The sequence below is a fragment of the Helianthus annuus genome, chromosome 6 (assembly GCF_002127325.2).
Source record: "Helianthus annuus cultivar XRQ/B chromosome 6, HanXRQr2.0-SUNRISE, whole genome shotgun sequence".
Taxonomy (NCBI): Eukaryota; Viridiplantae; Streptophyta; class Magnoliopsida; order Asterales; family Asteraceae; genus Helianthus; species Helianthus annuus.
The window spans coordinates 60,967,484-60,985,296 of record NC_035438.2 but is presented as its reverse complement, the minus strand read 5'-3'; the positions used below and the strand labels follow the sequence as shown (position 1 = coordinate 60,985,296).

At 39.1% G+C, this 17,813-nt stretch overlaps 1 protein-coding gene across 1 annotated transcript; it reads right to left on the bottom strand.

Annotated features, from left to right (window-relative positions):
• Positions 1–635: 635 nt before the first annotated feature.
• LOC110940243 (zinc finger protein CONSTANS-LIKE 3) lies at positions 636–1,954 on the bottom strand. Its single transcript, XM_022181794.2, has 2 exons — positions 1,217–1,954; positions 636–1,112 (listed from the first exon to the last, which is right to left on the bottom strand). The coding sequence occupies exons 1-2, from the start codon at positions 1,856–1,858 to the stop codon at positions 798–800; spliced, it is 957 nt and encodes a 318-aa protein (XP_022037486.1). The 5' UTR covers positions 1,859–1,954; the 3' UTR covers positions 636–797.
• Positions 1,955–17,813: the final 15,859 nt, after the last annotated feature.

The window sequence follows — 17,813 nt, the reverse complement described above, 5'->3', positions numbered from 1 at the left end:
AAATCTATAATCTAAGCATTAAAAAAGTCTAGTGGTATCAAAATATATATATAAAAGGTATTTTATCTTTCATTGGTTGAAAGTTTTAGAATTGAATATTTAATATGTAACTTTGTCTTATTAACTTATCACGTCCCGTTGTTTTATAACAAAAAACCGAGTTCAATCAACTTATCAGACTAAGTTAAACAACTGAGTTATATTAGACACTTAACCAGACTTCCTAAGGGACAACCCAGACAAATTTTAGGTTATGTTACCTATTTTAAACATGTTACTTTTATTATATACACGTATAACCCTTGCAACAAAAAAAAAAATAAAACCCACACTTACAAATCGTATCCCTGAGCATTCACATTCTATCCATCAAAATATGTGAGGGAGAGTTTTTATATTATAAAGGGTATAAAAAGTGGTTGTGGGTGGAGGAGAGAGAAAATGTTACTGTTCATCTGTATATTTGAGGGGACACTGTTCACCCACCATAATTTTTTTAATATATATTGAAAGTGGTTGTGAGTGAAGGAGAGAGAAAAATGTAATGATAATATTATTTAATTGAAAAGGAGAGAGAAAAAATATTTGTTTTTAGTGGAAATATATTGATATATGAGTTGTTTTTTAATGAAATGTATGTATAATTTAATGGATTGAATGTGAATGCTAACTCTTCATATTTTCTTATAATACCTCAAATATGCTTTAATATAATAACCAAAACACATTTAACTAACCCAAACATAACATCCCCTAAAGCCCTTGATCTAAAAAAATCTATTTTAACAAAAACGTTTTCAAAAAGAAGGAACGACGCCGTATTCCACCCCGGCGGCACCACAGCCATTACCACTAGACTCCGCCGAGAACCACCACCGATCCCTATCGAAAACCGTCGCCATCTCCGTCCGTTTCGCAAACCGGCCTTTAATCCTCGGTCGCATCTCAGCATACGCCTTACGTGAAGCATATCTAATCTTCTTCTCGAACTTTCTCCTCTTCCTCTTCTCCCTGTACCTCAAAACCCTAGCCTCCCTATCCTTCGCAGAAAACCGCTTCACCTTTGATACATCTAACACCGTATTCTCCATTGATGAAGAAGGAGAAGAAACCTGAAATTGTAAAATTCCGCCATATTTTGACGTATAAACTGTTTAATATAGCAAAATAAATCAACATCCAGGTTAGATCTAGAACAAAGAAATTATATATTTACATTATGAGATTGAGAGTTGCGTTTGTTGCAGGTATTGTTGCTCACACATCTGTTAAAATTGATTTCGTAGCGGTTTCCGGTTGACCTGTGATCGGAGACTAGTTCTGCCGGTGATTGAACCGGAACAACGGCATCGTTAACTGAATCGTTGATTCGGAAACCGAAATTGAACAGAAAATCATCAGCAGATGACAGATCTACAGATTGAGGATGATCAATATTCGTCATATTTCTCGAAATTTGACGATTATCATCGTCTTCTTTCGATCTGTAACCGGAAACTGTATCTGTTAAATTCACAAATTCGCCGGAATTATAAAACGGAACCACCGGAATCCTGACGTGGCGGCGAGCAAGCGGATTGGCGGAGTGAATATCTCGATCGCACGTGACACACATCACGGCGGCGTCTGCCTTGCACGTGACACTAGCAGGTGCTTGTTCACACACCTCACACATCCACACACGCTCGTGTTTGGTCTGGCCGTGCAGTTTGGTGTCACAGGCCGTGCAGAAAAAGGCTGTGTCCTTACGGCAGAACAGTACGGCTGGTGCGGACTTGCAAAAGTCACACGGCTTGGCTGCTACGCTCCGTCCTGCCTGAGAAGACTTTGCGCCACCGGCAGCAGTGGTTTCTAACATCGTGATAGGTTGTGTTTTGAGTGTTTGTTATATTTGGCGCCTTTTGACGTTTGGATTGTGAGAGAATAATTGTGTGTATATATTATCATTGGACCTAAGTTAGATATTCGGTTTAGTGGATTAGTAGGAAAAGATATTTGATTAGTGGAGGAGATGATGACACGTGGATGATTAGTGGCCATGAAAAAGATTTAGAAGGTGTTAAGTTGTTGTCATGTGCCTTGGCTGCCGACGTAGGGCCCTCTTAAGAGAAATTTAGTAAAATGGATTAAAAGATTAACCGGAAGATCTCATGGGGTATTGGTTAAGATATGTGTTTGAAGGTTTAAATGTTGTTGATACATTTTTGGATATATTTATTCTTCAAAATGTAGGAATAACTGGGTATCATTAAATATTATACTTGTACTTGAATCAGTATTTTTTTAAATTTAATCTCAATATCCGGCTCATATCCATCAGGCTTCAGGTATACATGGCCCGTATATTTCTGGTATCGGGTATACCCATCAAGCTCAGTCTTTTTAACCATCCATAGACACCAACTCCTTGGACATGGTCCGTGTATGCAAACTAAACCGGACGAGGTGTAGGACTAGATAAAAAACAGTTCTTTAAATGTTAAAAAGGGAATTGATTTGAGGCAATACAAAATTACATATTTTTGGGTGTGTTTGGCAACGAGCTTTTAGGAGCTTCAAGCTTTAAAAAAAAGCTCCAGGCCCAATAAAAGTCTTGTTTGGTTGAAACAAACTTAAGGCTTTTAGATTAGTTGAAAAGCTCTTATTGAAACGCTGGTTATAGTAGCGTTTAAAAACCTACAAGCTTTTAGTGTTTAAATTACTTAAATAACCTACAATCCTCATCATCCCAGATTTTCAAGAAACATTGATCGATTGCAAGTTAAAGCCAACAAAGGTATGCATGTTCCCTATTCTGCTAGAGATAAAACTCCTCAACTATCGATCCCAGTTTGAGTTAAATGCATGTTCTTATTTAATTCGATTGTATTGATTACTTTAGTAAACATAATTACTTTGACTTTAATGCATGTTATTATTTAATACAGTCGATGTTCAGAAGGATGAATCATCTTTAATACAATCGAACTATAATTTAATACAATCGAACTTGTATCAGAAAGATGATTAATAGCAGTACCACATGTTACATAATTACTTTCAGTTAAAGTAATCAATACAATCGAACTTGTTGATTCATGCATGTTCTTATTTAATTAGATCGATCCCAGTTATAATCAATCATGTCTATTATTTATTTATTGATTATAGTTCTTGTTTTTTTTTTTCAAATATGGTAGAATCCTCATATTACACGATTAGGGGTGTAAACGAGCCGGGCCGAGCCTGAGTCTTCCACTACTCGAGCTCTGCTCGTGATGTTTTTGTGAAGCTCGAGCTCAAGCTCGGGTCGGTTCGAGCCTAAAATTTTGAGCTCGAGCTCGGCTCGTAAGTAAAATCCAAAGCTCGAGTCCGGCTCGGCTCGAGATTATTTGAGAACAAAATTAAACGAGTTCCAAGCTCGGCAAGAGCTCGCTTCAATATAGCTTAAACGAGTCAAAGCTCGGCTCGAGCTCGGCCCACCAATGTTATATAATATATATATAATATTGATATAAAAATATGTTTAGGCTCGTTTAGGCTCGCGAGCCTAAACGATCTTTGTATGCAAAGCTCGGGCTCGATAGCTAAACGAGTCATATTTTAGGCCCGAGCTCGGGCTCGAACTCGTTAAAGGTCGTCTCGTTCGAGCTTTTTATTGATCCGATACCGGGTAGCTCTCAAGCCGTTACACATCATTTACACCCCTGGTTAATATGCTATATTGCTATCATAAGAAGTGTTGCACAATATGGGATGAAAGATAGCAGAGACATGGTATGCTTGTTGGCAAATATCTTTTAGTTGTTAAACACAAAAGAATGATAAGATTATATAAACTAACATATATATCAGTAATGAATTGTACAAGTAGCTCATTTGTAGCAGAGAGACACCTTTATCCCAAAACACCTAATATTGATAACTGAAAAGGTTATGATTTTTTTGTCCTTTTTTATTGGAACGACATTATATTAAGTTAAACTAGCAAGATTACAATTGCACATAAACAAAAGGTTATGATGTTGCTTCTAGGTTTTTAGTCACATCACATAGGCTTTTGCTGTAAGTTTTAAACTTTTTTATTAGCAGACAGAGAATATCTATGGGTATATGTTAAATTCTAACATTAAATCCAGATAGGAAATAATAGTCATTTTGCTGTAAGTTTTACACTTAAGACATCAAGGACTCTTCAAGCATCTGATAGGTAAATATGTTGTTGATTTGCCATAATGAACATAGGCTTAATAAGCAATAAGTTCTTTGAATATTATATGACATATTTGAATGTAACGTGTAACAATCTTTAGTTCTTTGATTATTATGTTGTTAAAAAATGCAGTTTTTGTGACATAATTCTGATTTTGCAATTGTGTACATATGTATGTATGCATGGTTGCTAGATGGATTCTAAAAAGGAGAAAGGGAAAAGAGAAATTTGGCCAAAAGAAATGGTTTTAGAATTATGTCGGTTCCTAAACAAATTTATCACAAAGCATGGTCGAACTTCCCCATTCAAATGGGTCACTCTTCAGCCAGAGTTTGAAAAGGTTATAAATCATAAATTCGCCAGTGACAAAGCTATGAAGAACAAGTATGACAGTATGAGAAAAGAGTACAACCTTTGGAAGTCACTTAAGAACGGAGAGACTAGTCTAGGTTGGAATGAAAGTACCCAGCAACTTAATTGTTCTGATGAATGGTGGAAAAGAAAATTTCAGGTGACATAATATAACTTATTCAAAATTTAAATACCATATAATATTCCAGTCATAATGATAACTAAAGATTCACCTTATATTGTGTAGGAAAACCCGAAAGTTCTAGCAATTCAAAATAACCAACCATCTATACAACTACAAGAAGAGCGGGATCAGTTATTTGGAGATGTAGTTGCTAGTGGGGAAAATTGTGTGGCACCCTCTATGGATCCAACTACATTCAATGAGGTGCATGTTGAGAACCTTGAGGATGATAATGTTGAGGGAGGTGACAATTTCTTTGGTGACTTTTTGAATGAAGTAAGTCAACATGATGCATCAACATTAAGCCCAAGTGAGGTTGCAAGAAAATTTGAAAAGTCTACTAAAGTAAATACTAAGCCTAAACCAGTTAAGATGAAACGTAAAGGGAGAGAATCTTTGGGAGCTTCAATACTTAAAGAACATTTAACTCAAAGTAATATGAATTAACAACGTGCTCTAGAAATATTAGAATCAGATTCTTCCAAACTCAGTCAAAGTACTAAGTTTAGTATTGAAGCTGCTATGGGTTTGCTTAGCCGGATGGTAGATGCAGGATTAATAAGAGAAGATGAGGAGTTGTGGTTATTTGCAATGGATTTATTTGAAGATCCCGTGAAAAGAGAAATGTTTATAAATGTGCCACATGATCAGGGTAGGTAGCGTGGCTGCAACGAAAGCAAAGGCTCACCGGCTAAAGTTTTCTTTGAGGACATGTTACGAAGAGATTATTGTTTCTATTTGTTTGAACTTTATTGCTTTTGGATTGATTTATTGTTTTTTCCCTTGATGTTTTAGTGACATGACTATATGTTAAGCTATTTATCCATTTATATTTTAGCTATTAAAGTGTTTATATGTTAAACTGATATTGAATTTATTATCAGGGTTACAAGGTTACAATGAATAATGAAACAAGCAAGAAGAAGCACAAACTGCATTGTTATAATTTTTGTTGGATTCAACCTATACATATGATCTAGTTGTTGCATACTATTATAAGCATATGTACAAGGAACCATGCATGACATCACCTCAAACGGGACAGGCTTGGATGATGGAAGTTTTAAGTGGCAATCATATACGATGTGTAAATGCATTCAGTGATAGAATGTCAACTTGTGATAGAATGTCAACTTGTGAGAAGGTGGGGATATTTTTGTATACAATGGCTTTAGGTTTATCTAACAGGGATGTTGGGGAGCGCTTTCAACGTTCTGGGGAGACTATTAGTAGAGCCTTTCATGAAGTTCTAGAGGAAATAACTGGTAGAGGTAAAGGTTTTCAAGATCTAGCATGTGACATTATAAAACCAAAAGATCCAACTTTTCAATTCGTACCACCTCAAATCTTGAATGACAAAAGATACATACCGTATTTCAAGGTATTAAATTGATTAATATCATTCCTACTTGTGTACTTTGTTACTTGACTAATGTTCAAATTATATATAGGATTGTATTGGATGTATTGACGGTACACACATAGGGGCCTGCATTATATTGGTAGAAAAGGAGTACCAACTTTCAACGTAATGGCAACATGTGATTTCGATATATGTTTCACATTCGTATCGATCGAATGGGAGGGATCAGCACATGACATGCGTGTTTTCATTAACGCGGCCCAAAATAGTAAATTCAACTTCCCACAACCACCTGAAGGTAATATTTCAAATTACTTACACATATATTTGGAATTGTTTCATGTTACTTTTAATAAATTCCAACGCCTTTTGTTTTTCAACTCTTTTATCAGGTAGATATTATTTAGTTGATAAAGGATATCCAGATAGAGAATGATACCTTGTTCCATATTCCAAGACAAGATACCATCAATCTCAATTTCAAAGAGAGCCCCCGAATAATATGCAAGAAGCTTTCGACCGTTCACATTCATCTTTACGAAGTCATATTGAGAGGTCATTTGGAATTTTGAAGAAACGATTTAAGATACTTGGTAAAATGCCCAAGTATAGCGTGCAAACACAAATTGATGTTATCATGGCTACATTTGCATTGCATAACTATATACGTAATTCTCAAGAAGATTTCATGTTTACTGCAATGGAGCAATATCCAAACTACATACCATGAGATGAACTGCATGATGTTCGTAACCATGACACAAGCACAAGCGGTCTATTTGAAGGAACATCGAATGAGATGAAACATGTTCACAACGAAATTGCTACTTTGATATAGAATGCACGACATTAATGATTTAATAGTATTATATTATGTAATGACTGTTTGTCAATAACTATGTTTTATTTTTATTCAATTGAGAAATAACTTATATATATATATATATATATATATATATATATATATATATATGTGTGTGTGTGTGTGTGTGTGTGTGTGTGTGTTTGTGTTTGTGTTTGTGTACGTGTGTGTGTGAGAGAGAGAGATATTACGTCTAGTATTATGTTTTTTTTATTTATGCCCATTTTGGTCATTTTATACATTTTATTAAAAGCTTCAGCTACTCTACCAAACATCTTAATATCTAAAAAGCTACAGCTACCAGCTGCTAGGCACCAGCTAATTTCGCCAAACATACCCTAAGTATATAACTATTTGATAACGGTCAAAAAACATAAAAAAAGTTGTAATAATATGTTTACCTTATTTACACAATCCTCTCTAGATATTTTTATCTAACCAAACCGTTTAACGAACTTATCTTCTAATAACTCTTCGTAATTATGGCATACAACTTGAATAACCGACAAGCTAATTTTATTTTCTCAAATCCAAAACCATCTACAGAAGATGTACCTGAAATCGGTCCGGTGTTCAAACCGGACAACCCACTTGGGTTGAGCTGGACGACTCACTGGTGGTCAAAGAGGACAACACTCCGGTTCAAATAGATGGTCAAGGCTAGGGTCCATACGAAGACAAGATACCAAATCATTATTACCTAATATATGGACCGTTTCATACAATTTCCTAATGAAACCGAAACAGAGCGTTGGTATTGTAACAAATGGGAGCATTGATCCATACGACGACAAGTATGATACGGATTTTTGATTGGTCAAACAACGATAGTTGTTGGGGGTAATCAACACGTGTATTTAATTTTCCATGTGGTTTGTAAGTTTGTTTATTTTCTGAATTTTAGTAGATGTGTTTTTTTTATTTTATTTTATAAAGGTTTCTAATTTAATTTTAAACAATATTGTATCATGAGAGGCGAACTCCATAGTTATTTTTATAAAGGTTTGTAATTTAAGTTTGTTTGGTCATATATGTGAGCCCCGAACTCCATAACTAGTTTATAACCTACATATAAAATTTAAAGAGTTAATTACATTTTTCGTCCTTGTGGTTTGTTAAAAATCACTATTTCGGTCCATTAGTTTAAAAATTATCAAAATAGTCCCCGTGCTTTCACTTTTGTAACTATTACAGTCCACCCACACTAATGTCATTCAGTTATTATGTTTTATTCGAAATGATCATAATGCCCCTGTTATTAAAATTAAATTTCACATAAATAAAGAGTTATTTACGTTTTCGTCCCTTTATTTCGTTAAAAATAAACATTACAATCCATTAGTTCTAAAAATTGCGAAAATAGTATCAGTATCCTTCACTTCACTTTTCACCCTCCCGTTTCTTCAGATCCGACCACCTAATTTTCTCCATCACAATCAACGTCAGTAGGAAAATTTGAGGCCTACCTGAAAAAACTTGAGGGGTGGAGATGAAGTATGGGCGGTGTCCTGTGTACAAGGTGGAAGTTGTGAAAGTATTGGTATTGTTTTGCCAATTTTTAGAACTAATGGACTGTCATGGTTATTTTAACAAACCCCGAGGATGAAAAACATAACTAACTCTATTTATTTATTTTAATTATAGGGGCATTATGGTCATTTTAAATAAACTAACAAAATATTTGGATGACGTTAGTAATGGTGGATTGTAATAGTTACGAAATTGAAACCATAAGAACTGTTTTAGCAATTTTTAAAGTAAGACTGAAATAGTGATTTTTTAACAAACCACGTTGTCACACCCCAACCGATGGCAGAATCACCAGGGCATGGCACTGAGCGAAACAGATTGTCCAGAAGTTTCCACAACAACTATCATTACTATTTAGTTTAAATAATACGTCCCATACCGTATCCCAAATAGTAAAGCAAATTATTACAGATAACAACTAGTCAAATATTCTGTTCTGACAACTCAGATTTTAAATATAAAAATTGTTCAAATGCTTCTAGAGACTCGATCTGCAAGATCTACAGACAACTATGCTCTAGTTGCTTATTCTAAGCTCGCCTTCCTAGCAGATAAGCATCCTAATTGCCTGCCACATACGTTAAAATAAAGTCAATACATAAAATGTAAAGGTGAGCATACAAGTTTGATAATAGTGTAATAGAGTTCGAAATAGTTTACGCATAACCAGCACGTACACAGAGGAAAACGAAGCATGTTAATTATCGACATGGATCTATTGATACCAATGACTGCGGGTTGACTGCCCGAGGCAGTTCGCAATACATGATTGTCACCGTAATCCATGCAAGTAATTGTCCTTAACAACCCTGGTGTGAACGGGTGCTGAGTCTAAACTATAGTACTATCGTCGTTAAGGCAGGTAGACAGCATTCCACGTGTAAACATAACCACAAGCATTCATTTAGTCACGTAATACATGCGGTAACGGTTAGCGTTTAAAGTAATTGATTAGTGTGTTCGATGGTGATTTAGAATAAGTAACGTATGTAACACCCAAAAGTGCTAAAAGCAAAAAGGGATCGAGTACACTCATAGTGATTGATGGATTGAAGGGAGCACTTGAGAGTAGGGTTAGCCTGAATAGTTCGATAGCATAAAGATAAGCGACGCGTAAAACGGAAAACAAGTGTTGGAGGGTCGGACAGTCTGGTCGATCGGACGGTAGGTCCGATCGGACGGCTTGACCGTTCGGTTAACCAGTCCGTTCGAACAGCCTGTCCGGTCGGTCGGTAGGCCGATCGGATGTACTGTTCGAGTGGATTGTTTCTTCCCTTGAGTAAGATGTGTTTGTGTATGATGGTTTGACTTTTGAAGTTTTTGTTGTAGTATTTGAAAACATTGAAGTATCCTTACCTTTCAGGTCGATCGATCGAACGGGCCGTTCGATCGGCCGGCTTAACCGATCCGTTAGGTTCTTCAACAAAAATCGTTTAAGTGTTGAAGCATAGTATCTCATGATCCGAAGAGTAATTCAAGTCAGACCGTAGTCCGATCGAACAGATTTCGTTCAATACTAGGCTTCATGAAATTGTCAATATGTGGGGCCATGTGCTAGCCGATCGGCTGGCCTGGTCGATCGGCTGGCTTGTCCGATCGGCTGGGCTGTCCGTTCGGACAGTCAGCCCGATCGGTCAGCTTCCTGACCTGGTCGGCCTGTTCGTCTAACACTTGGCTGTTTTGATTTGTTTGACGTTATTTTGAGGTACTTTGACAACGAGTTGAACCATAGAACCCTCGTTCTTACTTGTTTCTCCTGCTCGGACAGGAATCACCCAAATCCGGCCGATGAACTATTCGGAACAGAGTTTAACGTTTAACCCGAAATCGGTGAACCTCATGGATAGAATCCAGATCTTGAGTCGTGCAACCAGCAAAATGATTAGCAAGTCGGCACAAGCTCCGTTCCTATCGGTTTGAAGGCATTGAGTGTAAAAGAGTTGGAAGAAAGTTGGAAAACCATCTTTCAATCCTTTTCACCGAGAAATGTTCAGATCTATGAAAGATCTTTGCTTGTTTATGTGGAAATCGGCTAGATTCAAGTGATTCTCGGTGGATTGAAGCCAAAGCATGAAGTTCTTCAAGAACACCATGATGACATCATCCTAGAACACTTGAATCTTGATGATTTCACGGTTAGAAATCAAGATTTGAAGGATAGAAAGGTGTAGGAGTGTGTATAGATCAAGAAAGTACAAGATTTAGGATGAAATCTTACCAAAATCGGATGGAATCTGAGAAAAGAAGGGGAGCACGAGCTGGTCGGTCAGAGCTTTCCAAAAGTGGTAAAGATGACAATGACATGGGTATTTATAAGCTTCCAAAAGAGGAAAGTGTTGGCCGGTCGGCCAGGCATCCCGATCGGACAGCAGTCCGATCGGCTGGGCCGTTCGATCGGCTGAGAGCCTGATCGTTCAGCTGCCTGATTCGAGCGTTTGGTGCGACGATCTCTGATATTTCGATTTCGATTGCGATTGATGAGAATACGATAGAGTTTCCTATTTAAATTACTTTTAATCCCAACCACTATATCTAACATACAATCATCTATGTCTCGCGCTGTCTTTTCACCCCCAATTATCATAATTCGATTTCAATTGAGCTCAATTGAGTTTTGAGTGTCGATTCGAGTTTCGATTGATTACCATAGATAACATAAAGTAAACACGCACAGGTAACACACAAGGCACACACACACATATATTAACACCAAAATTCGCGTAATTCGAGTCTCGAGTTCGATGATGATTAGATTAGCTCGATTATTGATTAATTGACTTTATCGCATTGTTACTTCCTATAATTCACAGTCGTAAAGCGGTTCGCGTCGATAAATAAACTTCAATTAATTCGATTTTTAGCATATACTCCACATAATACAACTAACATAAATCGCAAACATAAAATAGACTAACTATGGTCAAAGGAGTCAATCCTGACTTTGACTTTGACTTTGACATTAGGTAACACGGGGTGTTACAGCCTCCCCTAGTTTAGGGAATTTCGTCCCGAAATTAGGCTGAAAGCGGTACATCACCGGGAATCACATTGAGAACTTCCCCTCTCTAGACTTTCATTTGAAAAACTGCAGGTACTTTGCCTTCATGTCGCTTTCAAGTTCCCAAGTGAACTCTGTGCCTCGTTTGCCTTCCCATCGGACTTTCACAATAGGAATACGCGAGCGTCTGAGTTGCTTGGTTTGGCGATCCATGATTTCGACAAGCTTCTCCACGAAGTGTAGCGTTTCATTTATTTGAAGGTCGTCGAGAGGTACAATTAAATCATGCTCAGCCAGGCATTTTCGGAGGTTTGACACATGGGAAGTTGGGTGGACGTTACTGAGTTCCTCTTGTAGTTCGAGTCTGTAGGAGACTTTTCTGATCCTTTCCAGAATCTTAAAAGGTCCAACATATCGAGGCACTAGTTTCCCTTTCTTGCCGAATCTGACCACACCCTTCCAAGGTGATACCTTTAGGAGTACGTAGTCGCCAACGTCAAATTCAAGGGGCTTGCGTCTTTTATCGGCGTAACTTTTCTGTCTATCCCGAGCTTTCAACAAGTTGTCTCGGATTTGGAGGACTTTGTTGGTCGTTTCTTGTAATAGCTGAGGACCGGTTAATTGCGAGTGACCGATCTCGTGCCACACAATAGGCGATCGACATCTTCTTCCATATAGGGCCTCAAATGGTGCCATTTGGATGCTGGCATGATAACTGTTATTGTACGAGAATTCGACTAGCGGCAGATATTTGTTCCAATTACCACTGAAGTCTATGACACACGCACAGAGCATGTCTTCAAGAGTACGGATCGTTTTTTCAGTCTGTCCGTCGGTCTGAGGATGGAATGCGGTAATCAGGTTAAGCGACGTACCGAGTGCTGCTTGAAACATTTCCCACAATCTCGACGTAAACCGAGCATCACGGTCAGAGATGATGTCATGAGGCGTACCATGATTACAAATGATCTCGTAGGTGTAGATTCGGGCTAATCGTTCTACCTTGTAGTCTTCCCGTATTGGCAAAAAGTGGGCTGATTTGGTCAAGCAATCAACGATAACCCAAATGCTGTCGTGACCTGATGACGTGGGTGGAAGCTTGGTTATGAAATCCATAGCTATACTTTCCCACTTCCATATAGGGATTGGCGGTTGTTCGAGTAAGCCAGAGGGGCTTTGATGTTCAGCCTTGACCCTTGCACAAGTTAGGCATCTTCCGACATAGAGAGCGATATCCCTTTTCATACCCGGCCACCAGTACTTGTAACAGAGATCCTGGAACATTTTATCGGCACCGGGATGAATAGAATACCAAGATTTGTGGGCTTCATCCATTAAAGTCTTTCGTAATTCGGTCCACTTAGGGATCCAAATTCGATCCAGAAAATAGAAGATCCCATTCGATTTGCTTACAAGTTGAGCTCCATCGTGATAGATTCTCTCCTTCTTCAAGGTGCGTTCATTAAAGCAAGCATGTTGGGCTTCGCGGTTGAGGGTTTCGAGATCGTGCTGGGCTTGGGTATTACGAATACTGAGCAAATAACTCCGTCTGCTGAGCGTGTCGGCAACGACATTTGCCTTACCTGGGTGATAACGAATCTCACAGTCGTAGTCATTAAGAAGTTCTACCCATCGGCGTTGACGCATATTAAGTTCTCTTTGATTAAAGATGTGTTGTAAACTCCTGTGATCGGTGAAGATCGTACACTTGGTACCATACAGGTAGTGTCGCCAAATCTTTAATGCAAAAATAACCGCGCCTAGCTCGAGATCATGGGTTGTATAGTTCTTCTCGTGGATTTTGAGCTGTCGAGAAGCGTAAGCTACAACCTTGTCTCGTTGCATGAGGACGCAACCAAGGCCAAGGTTGGAAGCATCACAGTAGACAATGAAATCGTCGTTCCCATCGGGCAATAAGAGAACAGGAGCATTGCAAAGCTTGTGCTTGAGGGTTTGGAAAGCAGACTCTTGTTCGGTTCCCCAAACAAAAGACCTGTCTTTATGCGTAAGAGCAGTAAGCGGCACAGCGGTCTTAGAGAATCCTTCGATAAATCGTCGATAATAGCTGATATTCGCTAATTTACACATATTTTAGTCCCCCGTTTTACCCCCATTTTATGCGTTTTCGGCCGTAAAACCGTCATTCGGATACTTATTTATCTACATTTTTGTTTACAGGCCTAAAACTGCATACCAGACAAGATGAAAGCGAAAACGAGGACTTTCCGGACAAAACGACAAAGCTGCGAAGATTCTGTGGAAAAACTGACCTGGGCGTTTGGCACGGTCATGCGGGCATCCGCACGACCGTGCATATCCGACAACCCAGAAAGTCCCGACAGTGAACGAGGCGTGCAAGCACGGCGTGCAAGGCTTTGAGGCCAATCCGAAAAGGCACGGTCGTTCCGGATGTGGAACGGTTGTGCGGTTCCGAGACCAAAGAAACACCTCGGAGTGGAACGACCAGTGAACCAGGCGTGCAAACCAAATGTCGGGAAGGAACGCCCGTGCCAAATGCCGCACGCCCGTGCGTGTTCGAAGACCAGTCAACGATCTGTCACTTCATACGTCATAGTGGCCCACCACCAATAATGCTTAAAGTGCACGGTCGTGCCAAACCAAGAACGACCGTGCCGATCAGAAAAACCATTTAAACAGAACAGAAGCATTTTAGACGTAACTCTGGAATTTTGGAGAGCTCTGCAGGCGATTTTGAGGCTCCGAAGGCTGCTGCTTTCACTCGGATTCAAGCCACATTGTCCGGTTTTGCTCATATACTATCCAGATTCTTAATCTTGTGCTTGTTTATGGTTTGGATTTCTAACCTTTCCAGAATTTTGTTAATGTTTCAAGCATTTAGATTAATATTTATGTATTATTGTAGCCTTTGGGCAAAAACACAACAATCCCTTGCTTGATTAGTATGTTAATCTATGTTTGTAATGACATTTTGAAGTATTTTCTATGATTATCTTTGATGATTAGTTTGCAACCTTGTTATTGATATTGATTTCTTGATTATAAGTAATTGTGTTGGATGATTGGTGCTTGGTTAGATAAGATAGTTGCAAAATGAAGCTTATTTAATCATGTATTAGTAAACTTTTAATTTGGTTAACTAGTTTAACTTGGTTAAAATGTAGGCACCATGATACTCTAACGGGTTAGTGGTTTAATAAAATGCAATTATTATTAATCAAGAGAGCTTGCCCTCACGGAAGGACTCTAACGGGTTAGATGGTGTTGTTACGAATTCTTGCCATGATTTGTTAGCTTAGTTAGTAGTTTCGGCCAAAATTGCTATCTTGGTGAATTTATGTGTAAGATTTGTAAAATGAACTCGGTTGTGATTTAATCTAGTTTATGCTTGTCTCGGTGGTTGCATTGTGTTTATCGGTGTTGCTTTCCTTGATTAAGTGAGGTTAGAAAACTCCTAACGGATGACTAACTTATTTTTAGGAGATCTTCATAGACATTTATCAATTGCACGTTAAAGAACAATTTTAGGTGGTTAAAGTGTGTTTATCGTTTTAACTTTCCGAATGATTGTCATGTTAGGATTCCCGAAAGGGATACTAATTGTCTCGAAATGGAAAATTGACCGAATGTTTCTAAATGCCAAAACTGACTTAGTTGACATGCTGCGGTTATGTATTAAGCAAGGCTATTTATATATAATCTACTATGTTTGATAAATATTTATTTATGCTTACTTTAGATTAATTAAAACCAAAACAAATTATGTTTTTACCGGTAATTTAGTGACAAAGGTCTAGTACTATTTCTCCGCCCATTTCCGTGGATCGATACTTGGTTCTTACCGATACTTTACTACATATATGACGGGGTACACTTGCCCTTTCGTGTGTGTTTTGATGTAAAAGTAATAATCACTTTTATAAATTTAAAACCAATTCGTGTGTAATTTCATTGTAAAAATATGTGTAGTCACGCACGTACCAAGTTTTTGGCGCCGTTGCCGGGGAATGGCGAGTTTTAGGAACGACCCGAGTCATTGTGTTATCGGTGTATATACTTGTTAATATTTGTGTTTACTTTCGTGATTATATATTTGTTGATTTATTTGTTAATATTTCTTGCTTTTAATTCAATTTATTCATTTTCGTGATTCTTTTGTACACTTGTAAATTTTTATTCTATTTATTTGTTCTAATCCGGATTTATTTATTCATATATTCTTTGGATTTTCGGCTCTTTAAAAATCATTTTTGTACAAGCCGATTCGATTATTTTCGGTGCTTTAATTTTTATAAAAATTTCGGCCCATTTTCGGATTTTTATAAATTTTACAGCCCATATTTATACATATTCTGCTTTTATTCAGCAAAAAAAAAAAAAAAAAAAAATTTATTATTTTATTAATAAAATATTCATTGTGTCAGTTTTTCGTTTGCAGGTTGATGTCCTCAACTCCCGCGCCCGCTATTGCTGAGCCGACTGACGAACCAGCGCATAATCTTAGAAGAAGTAGGAGGCTGCGCGAAAGGTCACTTGTCGTTGCACAACGCATAGCAAATGCAATCGACGAGCCGGTGATTATCTCTGAAGACGAAAGCTCAGGGGACGAGGAGAGAGTCGTCATGGCAGACGACGACCGACCGCTGAATGAAACAAACCAGCCCGGAAGGGCAGGCCTGGAGCCGAGTATCCTTCAGCCTACTATAGATACTCCTACTTTTGAAATTAGACCTAGTATTATTAATATGGTACAAAATTCTGTACAGTTTGACGGACGTGAGCACGAGGATCCTGGGAGACATATCGCTGCTTTTCTCGCTGTCTGTTCAACTTTTAGGATTACAGGTGTTTCGGAGGATGCGATTCGGTTGAGGTTGTTTCCGTTTTCGTTACGTGACAAAGCTAGAGCTTGGCTTATGTCACTTCCTGCCGGGTCCATCAGGACCTGGAATCAGTTGGCGGAGCAGTTCATGCAGAAATATTTTCCGCCGGAGAAAACGAACAAACTACGAAATCGGATTGTTTCCTTTCGCCAGGACGAGGGCGAGTCGTTGCATGCAGCTTGGGAGAGATTCAAGGATTTGTTGATTGATGTACCACATCACGGCTTCTCCAAGCGACAGCTGGTTTTGACGTTCTATCAGGGGCTCAGCTATAATACGCAAGAGCGATTAGACGTGAACGCGGGAGGCGATCTTGGAACTAAGACGCCGAATGAAGCGTATGATATTATCGAAAAAGCTGCGTTGAAATCCAGTTCGCGTCGGGATGGAGATAGAGGTCGATCATCATCATCATCTCGCTCAGGAGTTCATGCTGTAGACGACTACACGGCCATTACTGCACAACTCTCGGCTCTTACATCGAGATTCGACAAGTCCCAGATGATTGCGCATGCTGGCTCGGGATGTGACCAGTGCGGAGTGTCACACGAGCCTGGGGCATGTTTTCAGGGAGTCGTATACGAGGGCCACGAAGAGGTAGATTTTGTGAGTAATCAAGTAAGGCCGCAGAACAACCCGTACAGCAACACCTATAATCCCGGATGGAGAAATCACCCAAATTTTGGGTGGCGAGCGAATGCAGGAAATCAGAACCCATTGGGGTTCACTCAGCGTGCTCCAGCGCCTCAGCAGGGTCAGCAGTACCAGCAGTACAATCAACCCTACCAGCAGCGTCCATATTCGTACCAGAATCAGGGCACTGGGAGTAGCTCCCAGCAACAGGCCCCTCAGTCCAATTCCAAGCTGGAGGATATGATGGCTCAGCTTCTCTCTAGCTCTGAAAAACGATACCAACAAAGCGAGGATCGTTTTCTGGCTAACGAGGGAGAAATGAGGAGTCAGAAGGCCTCGATTCAGAATATCGAGAATCAGGTTGGTCAGCTGGCACAGATGATGTCCAAAAGGCCCCCAGGCGGTCTTCCGGGTAATACAGAACCAAACCCGGGCGGACAGAGGGATGTAAATGCTGTGATGACCAGGAGTGGAAAAACTACCGGACCCGTCATATCGGACTCAGTACCGATCACTGAAGCGGTCCCGACTGACACACCGGACGAGGTGCAAGCCAGGCTACGCCCAGCAAGTACAGCACAAGTCCAGGAGCCGGTCAAAGATTACACTCCTCAGGTACCTTATCCAGGCAGGCTGAAGAAGCAGAAGAATGAAGAACAATACGGTAAGTTCCTTGAGTTGTTTAAGCAACTACACATCAATATACCGTTTGTTGAAGCCTTGGCCCAGATGCCAAAGTATGCGAAATTCCTTAAGGATATCCTCTCAAATAAACAGAAGCTCGAGGATATATCGTGTGTGGTGATGAATGAGACTTGTTCCGCCGTTCTGCAAAACC

Bases quoted from the DNA above. Each gene is read 5' to 3' on its own strand.
- LOC110940243 (XM_022181794.2), bottom strand. From the start codon at position 1,858: ATGTTAGAAACCACTGCTGCCGGTGGCGCAAAGTCTTCTCAGGCAGGA. The intron at 1,113-1,216 runs GTAAATATATAA...TTACAATTTCAG, and splicing joins GCAACTCTCAATCTCATAAT to GTTTCTTCTCCTTCTTCATC.